The sequence below is a fragment of the Melanostigma gelatinosum genome (genome assembly GCF_949748355.1).
Source record: "Melanostigma gelatinosum genome assembly, chromosome: 1".
NCBI lineage: Eukaryota > Metazoa > Chordata > Actinopteri > Perciformes > Zoarcidae > Melanostigma > Melanostigma gelatinosum.
The window spans coordinates 12,476,841-12,489,970 of NC_136634.1; the positions used below are offsets into that span (position 1 = coordinate 12,476,841).

Below are 13,130 nucleotides of genomic sequence, written 5' to 3' on the forward strand. Positions count from 1 at the left end.
GGCATCCCACACTGGCAACATGCCTCGAACAGCAGAGCCCCCCCCCCCACACACACACACACACACACACACACACACACACACACTTCTCCCATACGCCCCCCCCCCCCCCCCCCCCCCCTCCTGTTTGAAACACTATCACACAGCAGAGTTTTACTTAGGCACTTGCCATTCCCTGTCTCTGTGGTGGTAACACAGAGGGAGAAAACGATGTTCACAAAGAGGGGGAGTGGAGCTGTAAGAGCTGGGTATTCAGCACTTCCAGGATAGGTGTTAAATGCAATAAGATATTGTACATTTGTCAAAAATGAAATGGGAAGAAAAAAAATGGCATTGTTACATTGTTAAATTAGCACTGTGATTTAGGCAGCCGAACATTGTGAAGAGTCCCATCACACATTTCTGTCTCCCTTTGAGTATCTTTAACCATCTGTAGTGGATAACCTATAATGTGGATGAAAATGGCTTCATTCCTTTGTCATCTAATTTCAAATTGAGATTGTCTACTGGACCATCAAGAGACTGAACAGTGGCAGATGTAGTGACTACATAGGTGTGAATATAAACCCACTCGCTGCAGTGTGAGTCCCAAACAGCAACCATCCTATTTCACTCTGAATCTAATTACAGCTGTGCAATATATTGAAAACCACTTGAGAGGATACGGAACTTTGTTTACTGCAAAAACCAAATACTGCTTTATAAGATCCATCTAAGGGCTCTTTCACAACAACATATTCAGTCAATGTTATCATTTGGGTTTTGAGCAGAATGTAATATTGTATCACTTTTTTTTTCCACAGCATATGACACCACTGAAAATAATATGCATTGCAAAAAAGGCTCACTGTGAAACCATAAAAGAAATAGGCTGTGCTGAAACCAAGGTTACACACAAAAGCCTGAGTCCTGAGCGTACGCCTCGTTCTTTGTTGCTCCATAGCACAGTGAGCTACTGCCCCCTAGTGCTTTAGATCAGGGGAACCGGCAGCACGGCCGTGCAAACTGTTACACTGAAAACAGGGTGTCATTCCGGATACGACTTGGAAATGATTAAAGTTAAGTTGTAGAAAAGTAATGATATACAAATCCATACCTTATTCTTCTTTACTGGCCATCTCTATGGGAAAATGAAATACATGAATCAGTACAAACAATTCAGGTAACACTGGGGACAGAGAACTGCATCAACAAATACTGCCTTTATGAGAAACACTCTTACTGGGCTTCTTTTGACAGTGGCGTCTCTATACATTAAGCAGACTTCCACAGCGATCACTCCCATGTCATCTTCTTTGCTTTTTGGATCATCAAGCTGCAACTCCATTTCATAGGTTCTGTGAAGAGACAGAAAGGACGCGGAGATTAAAAATGATGACCACTGATGGTTATCCTTACAATGAGCTTATTCCTTCAAAGAGAATATAGGATCAATTCCTCACTTGTACAAATCAAGATTGTTCAGAACAATCGTGCTGGAGCCCATGAACTCATCAGTGGTCCGCTTTTTATTGTAGACCTGCAACAATATTACAAATATCATGAAGTAAATGAAGAGAAATTGTATGCGCTGGTACAAGATCACTCTTGAATTGTTAGATGCACTTCTATTCAAAGAAACAACGCCTACCCGAACGTCCACGGCGTGGTCTCTGTCTCGAAGAGGATGGGAGAAGGACTCGTTCCACCGTGGGTTCAGGGTTTTATAAACCACTTTGCTTTTATAGAACTGCTTTCCTTCAAGTTTGAACTTCACATAAGGATCACTGGTCCCTTAGAATTAAACACAGAAAAAAATGGCAAATTAGCCAGATAATGTTGTGTGACACGAGTGGTGATTACCACAGTGCACAAACACTGATTTACATACAAATATATGGCAACAGTGAATTATTAAAAGCAAACTATCTTTAATTTCGTGTGGAACATATTGTCACTTTAAAAATGTACACTGCATATGAACACACACACACACACACACACACACACACACACACCCTTCCCCCATGCTGGTTGTGTGAGAGACTGAAATATGTGAGGAGGGGGTGCACCCCACACATGGCAAAAGCATAGGGATGTAACTGTTTAATTGTGAAAGAGTAGAAACACTCGCCAGCATGAGGCAACCAGAAACCAAAATCTAGAAGCAACCAGTGTTAATCTCCCAAGCCTGTTAAGAAAGTCTGTCTGCGAGTGGGGTGGGGGTATGGGACTTCTTTGTTTCTGCAATTGCATGCAGATTGGCCAAAAAATGAAAGCCAGTCCCATGCCTTCATTTGTATAGGGAATAAAGGGGGTGCTTGAGAGAGCCTGCAGGGAGGCTTGAATCACATGACAAAGGCCCTGTGGGGATGGGCTGTCAGGCCTGTCAGCTCCCCACTCCAAATGAACATCTCGCAAAGGCAGGCAGGACCCACAGCAGCTCCACCCTGCCAGCCCGTGACAGGGAAACCTCCAGGCAACTTGACAGGAGGAGAATGTGGCAGCTAGCAAGGAGAAAAGCTCTGGCATGACTGAGAACGGTGACGATGGAAATTAATGGGAAAAAAGGGGAGAACAAAAACCGAGGAAGGGGAGGGGGGGGGCTGGTGGCGTGGCTCCTTTCAGAATATGTAATGACAGTGTATGCCACTGGTGAGCCTTTGGCACGGTGTTGATTGTTGGGCAAACAGTGGAGAGACAGGGGGCGTGTGGGGATTGCATCATCATGGTGCCATCTTGTCAGGGAAAGTAAGGTCTCAACTAGCAGGGAGGAGGACACTGGGCTGGGCGGGTCCTCTGCCACCCAGCGGGAACAACAACGTTAAGCATCATTCCAAGAAGGAAGTCCTTTCACCGTGTGGCTGTACAGTGATATCCCAAAGCTAGTATTCTTTACATGATGCGAAACTAATTATGCAAGTCTCAAAAATAGCCACTCTTACAGTTTTTAAGATCAACCATGAACACCTTCTAAAAACACCTCACTCCTATCGAACAGACCTTAAAGCTGTCCGCCTAAACCGTTTTGCTCTTTAATAGAGTACATGTATCCATCTATGAATTTTCTCCTGTTGTTCAACTTCTGACCACCTGAGGTCGCTGCTTTCCCAAAGTAAACTCTCCTGAGCCTCAGAGCGGTGAAGATGAGCTGATATTTGTAGATCACACTTTCGTTTCTCCGTCTCTCTCTCACTGATCTCAATCATCGCACATGAATAATCAATTCCTAACAAATCATCCAGTTATTAAAATCAACTCAGTCATACGTGTTAGAATCTGGACCATCTTTAAAAGTTCATTGATTCTATATCTGCGTATGACCAATAATAGTTGCAACCAAACAAAATCTCAGCTACTTTAGGATAAATATTAATACAGTTGTTGTTCCATGTACATGTTTTTCTGTTTGCTGCTGCCTTTAATTGAACCACATTCAATTAATATATTAATCAATTTCCTGCATTTCTGCATTTTACTACTGTATTTTATTTCTTACACTGTTTTTTTAATGTTTTAATGCAATGAATGTTCTTAATTGTTTTTAAATCTCCTTTTCTTTTGCCTTATGTTTTGATGCTTTTTTTTGATGGGTTTATGTGAAGCACTTTGAATTACCTTGTTGCTGAAATGTGCTATACAAATAAACTTGCCTTGCCTTGCCTTGCCTTACAGATCATGACGCAATTATGCTTTAGCTCAGTGTGTCTTTTCTCATACTGGTCTGACTGCATACCTATCTAGTGTTTTTGTTTTTCTTTGTACACACACACACACACCACCTGAGAAGTCATCCTCACAAGTGAACACATGCGTTAACTGAACACAGTCCGTCTCCTTTATGCACAATAACACATTTCCCATATACAACTGTCCGGTTGGCTCATAAACACAAGATTAACGAGGCGTATGTACCAGCTGCGTTTCATCCAACGCTCAAGCCACAAGCCAACCAACAAATAACTGCACAGGAAGTAAAGGAAACCTGATCTGGTATCTCTTGATCTGTAATGATCCACCCAACAGTTTGATGTTAGCTTGTAAAGGGTTAGTAATTATCTTCTCAAGATCTGAGCGAGGCAGCTTCTTAGTAGGTTGTGAGACAACAGGAGTTATGGACCACCTGTAGGTTTTTGACCTACCGGAGCGCTTGTCCCGGATGACCAGGTTCTTTGCCTGCTTCAGGTTGATGTTCAGGAGGTATCTCTGGCACGGGGGTGCTTGGACGTCAGGCCCTGCTGACATAACCTGCGTCGGAGAACAATTCACACTTATACACTTTCTTATACTCGAATGCTTGGCTCACTTCAAAGGGGCAGTCCAGTAATTACTCACAGGGGTGTCCCACAGGGGATCTTGATTTTCATCAAAGAAATCAAACGGTTCACTGGACATCTACACGGAAAAATGAAGTAAGGACATTTTATGAATCATCAGAATACAAACACTTGATAAAAGTAGTCGAGCTGAGATGTCTATAGTAGGTGTGTGTGTGTGTGTGTGTGTGTGTACAGCTCCCATCTTAATCAGAATCAGCTTTATTGGCCATGTATGCGTACTCATGACTATGGAGAATGTATTTTAGGGAGACAACCAATGTTACTAAAGAATGTAAATACTGCTAACAGCAATAGGAAGTAAGATATTATCAGACCCTTTGAGCACGTTTAGTAGACCACTCCCTGCCCATTGTGTCTCTAACTAGTACTACAGGTTTTCAACTGGTGTCTAAAAGGCATCTAGACAAAAGAGGACACAAACATCAAGCTGTACAAAGTCAAATCCCATGTGGTCCCTTTACATTTAACACCCAACCATCTGGCAGAGGATGTAGCACCAGCAGACTGAATAGTTACTGTCACAATAGGTTTATAAAGGATGTCTCTGTGTCAGTGCTACAGGGATAAAGTGTCATAAAGGTCTAAGCTTAGGTTTAGAAAAGGAATGTGGCTTTCATTCGTCAGATTAGAGGCTGAGTCCAGCTCTTATAACATAACAGCTGAAGTGGGTGAAAAACCAAACCACACTATTTGAAAGTGAAATAAAAGTGTGCCTCCATAACCACTGTGAGAATACATTACATGCTGTTGACTAGAGCACTAGAGCTTGCATACTTGTATCTAATTCCTATGAGATTATCACTTCCATGTAAATTTCTACAAGAGTAGAGACTCTAAAAATGAGTGTACATGCACAGGACTGGATTACCATTCGTTTGATTTATCACTGTAAAAAGGAAATCACAAGTTTGACATCTGGATACAAATTTTAAATAACATAGTCTACATTACATGCAGACTTCATCTGAGATGTAATGCAAATACACTGGTAATAAAAAACTGACCTCTGCCGTTTCTTCCAGGGCCTCCTCAGCCTGGGCTTGTTCCAGCAGAGCCTCATCGGCAGCAAACTCTCTCATCCAAAAGGGAGAGTAGAGTTCTCGGTCCAGTTCCTCCGAGTCCATCGTCCAGGGCATGTTGACTCGCTCCTCGGTGGGACTGCCACAGGCAGAGTCCAAAGAGGTGCCGTCTGCACTCTCCGCAGGAGTACACAGGGTGTCTAACATCTGAGACGTAGCTGCGAGAGCATTTACTCTGATTGTTGGCGGAGTTCCCTTGTCAGACGATGTCTGTCTAGGCTCAAATGATGTGGTCCTCTTGTCCGAGTACGGGTTAACTTGGTCGCCCATTGAGCTTGCTCTGGCTAATACTGCAGCGACAGCACCTGAACACACTCCGTCTACTGGGGCGTCTTCCCCAAAGACACTCCGTCTCTCTACGTGGTCTGGTCTTGGTGAAGATGCGTTGGGAAAAACAGATCTTGGTGCAGCAATAGGGTCAAAAGCAAATCTAGCCGCATTCTCCTTGGGTCTTTTGTCTACTTGTGCATACAGACCTTGAGTAAAGGCCACCTTGTTCTGTGAGCGTGAATTAATCCCACTGTCAATTTCCTCGTAAATGCTTAATCCCACTGGTGCACTTATTCTATTCAAAGCAGCATTGGTGCGACCTGTGGGAACTCTGAGTCTATAGTCTGGGACTGGATCGTTTGGTTTGTCTGTGTAAAGTGGTTCTTCAGCGATGGAGCCACTCGCCACAGAATCAGTATCACTCCGACTAGGGGAGTTGCCGAAGAAGATGGCATCAGAGGGAATGGGTGCCAAGTTGCTGTCTGAAGGAAATGCTCCACCTGGAATAAACCGTAGGTCTGGTACAGAAATGCTGCGCCGATGGGCCAGCTTCCCGCCCTTCTTCCCTGGCTTCTTCAGGTGCTTAGTTTTCAGACGAAGGTTCTCAAAGAAGGTCTTTTTCTTGACTTCCATCTTGAATGATAACTTTCAGAAGAAAAAAAAAAAAAGAACAGTGAGATCAAGATCCCTTGTTTTATACAGGCCTAAGGAAAATGCAGCAAGGTGTCCTGTGAGCACTTAGTAAAAGTGATATTTGTCAGAACAGTCAAATGTGTGTGATCACTGATTAAGGTGGTAAACACATCTTCAAAAATACATTTTCCTATTGTGTCTTACGTTACATTTCCTGCCTGACTCATTAAATAGCATTTGATAAAAGGCACTGTACGTGGTGTACAGTAGTTAAATAAGTAGCAACACAGGATTCGCCACTATACACGCTCTGCCTTCACCTATTGTAATAAAACACAAACAATGCCTACGCAAAACTTCATTCACTCAAATAGAATAATCTTACCATTAGCGGGACAGGCAAATCATTCTACATGGCATTACCTCCTGGATTATCCCAGTAGAATTCAGAAAACGAAAGCACGATACTATACCTGTCAAGTCGACCTCGACCAAACGGCCTGACGAAGCCGCACACTGAGTCAGTCTCCACCGAGAGGCAGCTCAACCATCCTAACTATGAAGTCAAAGAAAAGGTGTAGCACAACATGCAGTTTCCTGCTTCCTGGCAACTTTTACGGCAGGTGATTGGTGGCGAGGCGAGACTGGGTGAAACTGGCCATTCCAGTCTCACAAGGTGTGTTTCAACAACTCGGAGAATGTCACAGATAAGTCTTGGGTCCAACCCAAGTTATTTTTTGTGATGGCTTGAGCTACATACAGTCTGACTTCAGTTGTGAATCCGACGACACATATTGAATATATATATATAAAAAGACACAGTGGCTGGAGATTAAATGCACAGCGAGGCACCAACACCGTGATGAAACAGTTCAGCCCACAGTTTGCTTATCGCCTGCAGTCTGTTCATTGTTGATTTGAATATTTATTTGCATTTGTGAGGCTATTTGTCTGTTTTAAGACTCGCATGCACGACACTTCCTCTAATATGTGTTCTCTTATAGCTCCAAGTATTTGAGAAAAATACTTAATTCCATAATCTACCCTAATTCTACAATACAACTGTCCTTCTTATCTGTCCAAAACGGTCCCAGAATACAACTGATGGATTCTACAACATGACTGAGGCATATGAAATGTTGGCTATCTGTTCGTCTTATCTCATCTCTGATCTTCAGCACGAATCTGGCAGTCGGCGGTTGCCTTGTCGTACCAAAACTCCATTTCTCTCACACAGCCCCATGTTTGTTTACAGAGGAACATGGTTTAGCCTAAGCTCGTCAAAAGTGAGCATTGGTGTTTGCAAAGTATAAACTATAGCTTTCTGTCCACACATCGAAGCTAATGCAACAGACCCGCTGGTGTTCACTCTCTCTCTTTCTCCTCGCCTGTGCCCAACAGTGGAGACTATATGACAACAGATGTGTTTGAGTCTGGACTGAGTCTTGTTCAATATTTGCTGGTGTCTTAAAGGAGATCAGGCCCACATGAAAGAACCCCAACTTGGCTCCCAGTTGAAAGGCAGAGCTGGAGGATCTGAACAGGGCAAGCCCCTGTGGCAGGTGGCCTGTCACCCTCCTCCTCACACAACTCAAACAGCCCCAAAACCTGGCTTGGTTACTCTACACATGCACACTGGACCTGGTCCAGACTGCAGCACAGCTGGTTTGACGGACGGACAGGAAGCCAAGTACATGCACTTGGGGACACATCTACTGAGTGATGCACATGCAAGGCCTTCACACTGAAAGCAGCCGTGAACGATTGAGGTTGTCAATTACACAGCTGACCCCCGATTGTCTCGCATGGTTTTTCTACTCAAATTATTTTAGTGAAAATGCTAATTAAGTAGTGAAATTAACTTTTACACTTTTTGAACTGCTTTGGATAACTTTAACTCGGAAAAAGATAAAGTTACTGTTTGGGAGTTTTCAGTTAGCGATGCATGATATTTCATGAGGGTTCATGATGTTGCTCACCTTTGAATTAAAGCACATTTTACATTGTTAAAGTAACAGTTGAAAGTCTCCTTGAACTGTGAAATGGTTGTTCTTGAAATGCTGAAACTTACCCTTATCTTTTCTTTTTGTGAAGACAGGTTCAATCAACACAAGCTAGGTTAACACCAGCTACCTGTAGTTTTGGCTCGTGTTCCAGTATATCCAGCTGTTGGAACTTACATTTAACTCAGTTTAGCGTGATGTATCACCAGGCCATCCACCTGCAGCTGTGTCATGCATTGTACTACAGTGCCTCCTGCTGGCGATACTGTAGAAATACACGAGGTCGTCTTGCAAAACTGTTCTAAAATGAAATATCACTGGATGTCACCTGCGAAAACAGTTTCGTTTCAATTGTGTGTTTCTCGCATTAAATCTGTATCAGTCTCTTTATTATGTGCAGTACAAAAAGAAGCTAAAAAACAAACAAATAAGCTCATTTCACTGACTTCACATAAACAAAGGTGTATTTGTAACTTTGAAGTTAGTGAATGTTTTAGTGCTGCTGTCGGCACTGGTGAAAAGTAACCACGTACATGTATTCAAACATTGTAGTTAAGTGCAATTTTAAGGTATCCTACAAAAATAAAAGTAAAATAAAATGTTTATTCAAAACATCTGAAACTACCCACCCATATAGGCTCTTGTATAAATCTGTTAAAATGAGCTCTATCAAATCGAGTTCAACATCAGCACGCTGCTTACATGTGAAACCATATTATAATAATCCAGTAATATCATTTATATGACAATATATTACACTTATAATTAGAACGCTTTCTTTTTTACATTTTGATCATACAATATTACTTAAGATTTTAAATGCAAGACTTCAGCTTGTAATGAAATATGCAACACTGTAGCAGTGTTATTTGAGCACTTCTCCCACCACTGGCTGTCACACAGCATGGAGCCATTAATCCAGCATGGGTACAATTACAAGCAGCACTATTTTAATGAATAAACATGATTTGATTATTTCATTGAAAGAGTATGTCAAAGAATGTTCTTACATAAAGTCTTTAAGATGAAGATCTTCACTGTCACAGTGGCCTGAGTGCACTCGCTGATGCACGCAAGGAAGAGAAATGCAATTTCAAGGCAACATTCAAAGATGAACAGGCATCGAGTTCAGATTGAGCATACACTGAGGTGTTTAATAAAGTTGACAGTTTCTACTGTTTGGGACTTCACAGGAGAACAAATTCTATGCAAGAGTTGTTTACTTCATTTTATACAGAATAAGAGAGATAACCTAAATTACACATTAAAAGCCAATATTTGTACTTTTGTGAAGAATACAAATTTTGTACAACAATATCTAGCATAGTATCTTAATTGTTTAATAAAAAGTTCACTTGAATATTTATTGTATGATGAAAATAAAATAACACATTCAAGGGAAAGAAAAATGTTAACTTAAAATTTCTTTCAATTTTGAAACAAATAATTTCAATATTGGCAACAAAGTCCAGCTTGTGCCGCCAAACGGTCTGAGCAATCAAACCGAAAACAGCTTCTTTAGTTTAAGTGAACTATCAACTACAAACACTTACCAAACACACAGTTCTGTTTATAAAAGCCAAGAAGCAAAGCGGTGTACTTTTACACAGCAAAGTGAAGAAAGTCCTCTACAGGTGCATTGATTACCCTTTCCTTTCACATTCATCAGTTGTGCACAATTTGGACATGGGACCAAAAGAGCAAAGTGAACTGTATCGCCGTGCATTCACCGTGCATTTCCTGATGTGGCTCTTTTCTGAGTCTGGTTACGTTTGAGTGATATCTGCATTGTTTCTTTTTTAAACAAGAGAAAATTAAATATAAATGGTAAATGTCATTTTTCTTTGGGATAAGGCATTTCCTAACTGTGCATATAGATCGACAAACTACAAAACTCCCTGATACGTTATCAAGTGCTAAAGTATGTGCTCAACTACGAGGTGGAGCTGCCAAAACAGGCAGACTAGTTTTTGTTGTAGTCATTTATTATTGCTATTTTCACCTGCTTCGTTGAACTGGATTGCATTGTGGATTACTACATGTTATGTAAAGTATGTCTACCAATGTATATGGACATGAAGAGATTGCCCCGGGGGTATCCAAATCAATCATTTGATAAAATGTATTATATGTAACTTGTAGTCCAGCAACCTCAGATGCTCTTCTTCCTGATGCTTTGTGGCCTAAACGTGACCTTTAATGACATCATGTTTCTGCATATGTGCTGTGAATTGGGGCTAAAACTGCATAGATCCTTACGGTTGTATATTGAGAACTACCATGGAGCTGACGATGGGGCGGAAAAACCTCAGAAACGCACACAAGATATGTCCCGGTGAATGCAGAGCGATAGCTTTCACGTACAGCAAACTTCTCAAACAAATGTGTGCAATCCAGCAGTGAGATTGGAGTCGATGACATCGGGTTACTGATTAAGCTGCTGAATTATTTGCTCCTGTGATGACGACGAAGAAAACAAGTCACAGCACCTTTCTTCCCTCTCTGTCTCTGCACGGTGTGATAAAAGTGTCGCGACACTTTCTGCGTACTTCAAAGCCTTCAGAGTTTCACTTTTCCGGCTCCTAAGGCCTATAGTAGTCTTACTAGTAATAGGGCATTGATATAAGATAACATTTCTGTTGCCAATTAAGGAAACACATGATAGTATTTCTGTACATAATTCTGACTGACTGTGATATTTACAACCACATACGTGTATTAGCACAGGCGTGATCAGTTTTGTGTGAATGTCAGCGGCCACTTCTGCCACGTTTTGTCTTTTGCTTTAATGCAGTGAACCAATACCAGGATAGTGGAACGGGCTTGAGAGATGACATGTCTTTCAGTTGAGCTACATGCAATAACAATCGAGTATTCTTCAGTGTGGGGCTGGGACCGTGGGTTTGAATGTTGGCAGTGCATTCAGCAGCTGCTGGTATACAACTACAATAGGAGGGAAGAAACCCTATTTCCCCTGTGAGCCTTGTGATCATCCTTCACAAGTTAGAAAATAGTGGAACTTCAACCTCACAGCATTGCTTTCACAATGTATTCAGGACAAACAGTCATCATTAATAAAGAGAGGGGAAAAAAACGAATTGACCATCTGGAACTAAAAACACATGGGAGTTCATGTTGGTAATTCAATTTAGACGAGATTACAGTAAAATGAACAAAATAGCAAATATTGACCAGTGAAAGATCTACTTTTTAAGGGTCTACTCTTGTAAACTTGGCTGAAATCCACAAAAATATACTTTTCTTGAAAACGGTGTTGGTACAGTACATTCAGTATGTACTCACACCCTGGTGATATATATTAAAGTCGCTATATACACAACAAAAGAAAACGTTTGGCTCAAATGATCAATTATACAAACAGAACAGCAAATGTTCATGGCTTTAGATATCGATTCAAGATCTGTTTTTATACGACTTTACACGGTTTGCAATAAAGCACAAAAACCCCCGAAAACTGATGACAGAAATGGTGCTTTGAGTGACATGTTAGGAAACGGTAGCAACTGTACAAAACAACACAAAAAGAACAGCTTTGGCTTATATTACTGATGAACTGTTACACAAATGTGAACATGTTGATTTTCTCACCAGCTCAACTGGACAGGTTCGCATTATCTTAATTGCACAGGTATATATCCTACTCTTTTAAATTATAAAATGAATAGTATGTCATTATTGCAATAAATTCGGTTGCTATTTTGTTTTTTACCTCGAGTAAAAACTGTATTTTTTTTTCATTTGTTCACCAAAGTAGTCTCAACTGTTATTATTTACTGTGTGATCCAAATTCCCGTATAGTCTTAATTAACTCGGCGTTCTCTGTAGCTCCTGAATCAATAACTTACAAGAGGCCACTCGAGATAAAGGTCTTGTGTGGTTACAGCACGATTTTAAAAGATAGTTCTTGCAGTGAACATCATATATAAGGGCCCTCAGCCTGAATGCAACACAACTCTCTCTGATTGATTGCAACTTGCGAGCACAACAGCAATACAGCAACTACATGTAAGTGTCTGACTAGACCAGTGACTACAATAATCTACCGCCTATTGTTTAACAATTTCCTCTGAACATCTCTCTTCAGCAAATGTCATCTGAATTGCACCAAGTACCTGATACCACCTGCTTGTGCATATCATTCAGTCCAGCTAACTGAGATTTTCATTTTCTTTATCTTACCGTATCAGTTTGAGAATTTACTTTAGATATGTTCTGACACGTCTTATAACATTTGCCACTCAAGTCATCTTACAAATTGAAATGGAGTTGAATAATAGTATCATAATGATATAGCTTTAAGGACCCTTGCTCTTTCTTTTATCTCCATGTCTAACCCCTCCCCCTCTCTCCAACTGGCTGGTGACTGGAGGCTTCAGCGGGGCTCTTTATGTCACCCATGTGTCCATGCGCAAGCGCTTGACCGAGGGGCTCTCCCTGTCCTCAGAGCCAGCAGGGGGCCTGCCCAGACCCAGCGGAGAGTGGAAGTCTGGCCGGTGGTCCTCGCGATCGCTGCCGTCGTAAGAGCTACAGGAGGAGCTGAGGCTGTCAGCAGGTGACCGTCCCAGGACTTCCTGTCGGCCGGACCCTTGCTGCAGATGCTGATGGGGGAAGCCAGATGGGGTGACACGCTCCCGTGGCGGCGAAATGGGCTCGGACTTGATGTTTATGCTCTGGCTGGTGTTGATGGAGAGGTTGGAGCCCTGAGGTAGGTGACCTCCACCACTGCAGAGAAGGTAAGCATGACATTTTGTGCTCAGTCTGATGAAATGAGACATCAAATGTGAAGCGCAGCAACGCGAGAAGCC

At 41.8% G+C, this 13,130-nt stretch overlaps 2 protein-coding genes across 6 annotated transcripts in view; both read right to left on the reverse strand.

Moving 5' to 3' along the window:
• The window catches only part of mctp2a (multiple C2 domains, transmembrane 2a), a 31,146-nt gene extending 24,336 nt beyond the window's left edge, over positions 1–6,810 (reverse strand). Inside the window, exons 1-8 of the mRNA XM_079271366.1 lie at positions 6,687–6,810; positions 5,324–6,313; positions 4,315–4,374; positions 4,122–4,227; positions 1,631–1,773; positions 1,443–1,519; positions 1,223–1,337; positions 1,097–1,120 (exon numbers count right to left, since the gene is read on the reverse strand). Coding sequence (XP_079127492.1) covers positions 1,097–1,120; positions 1,223–1,337; positions 1,443–1,519; positions 1,631–1,773; positions 4,122–4,227; positions 4,315–4,374; positions 5,324–6,313; positions 6,687–6,689 — 1,518 coding nt within the window. The 5' untranslated portion in view covers positions 6,690–6,810. The remainder of the gene's footprint in view (positions 1–1,096; positions 1,121–1,222; positions 1,338–1,442; positions 1,520–1,630; positions 1,774–4,121; positions 4,228–4,314; positions 4,375–5,323; positions 6,314–6,686) is intronic.
• Positions 6,811–9,223: 2,413 nt separating this feature from the next.
• The window catches only part of mef2aa (myocyte enhancer factor 2aa), a 65,607-nt gene continuing 61,700 nt past the window's right edge, over positions 9,224–13,130 (reverse strand). For all 5 annotated transcript variants that reach the window (XM_079269541.1, XM_079269543.1, XM_079269540.1 and 2 more), the window contains one exon: positions 9,224–13,047. In XM_079269541.1, coding sequence (XP_079125667.1) covers positions 12,711–13,047 — 337 coding nt within the window. In that variant the 3' untranslated portion in view covers positions 9,224–12,710. The remainder of the gene's footprint in view (positions 13,048–13,130) is intronic.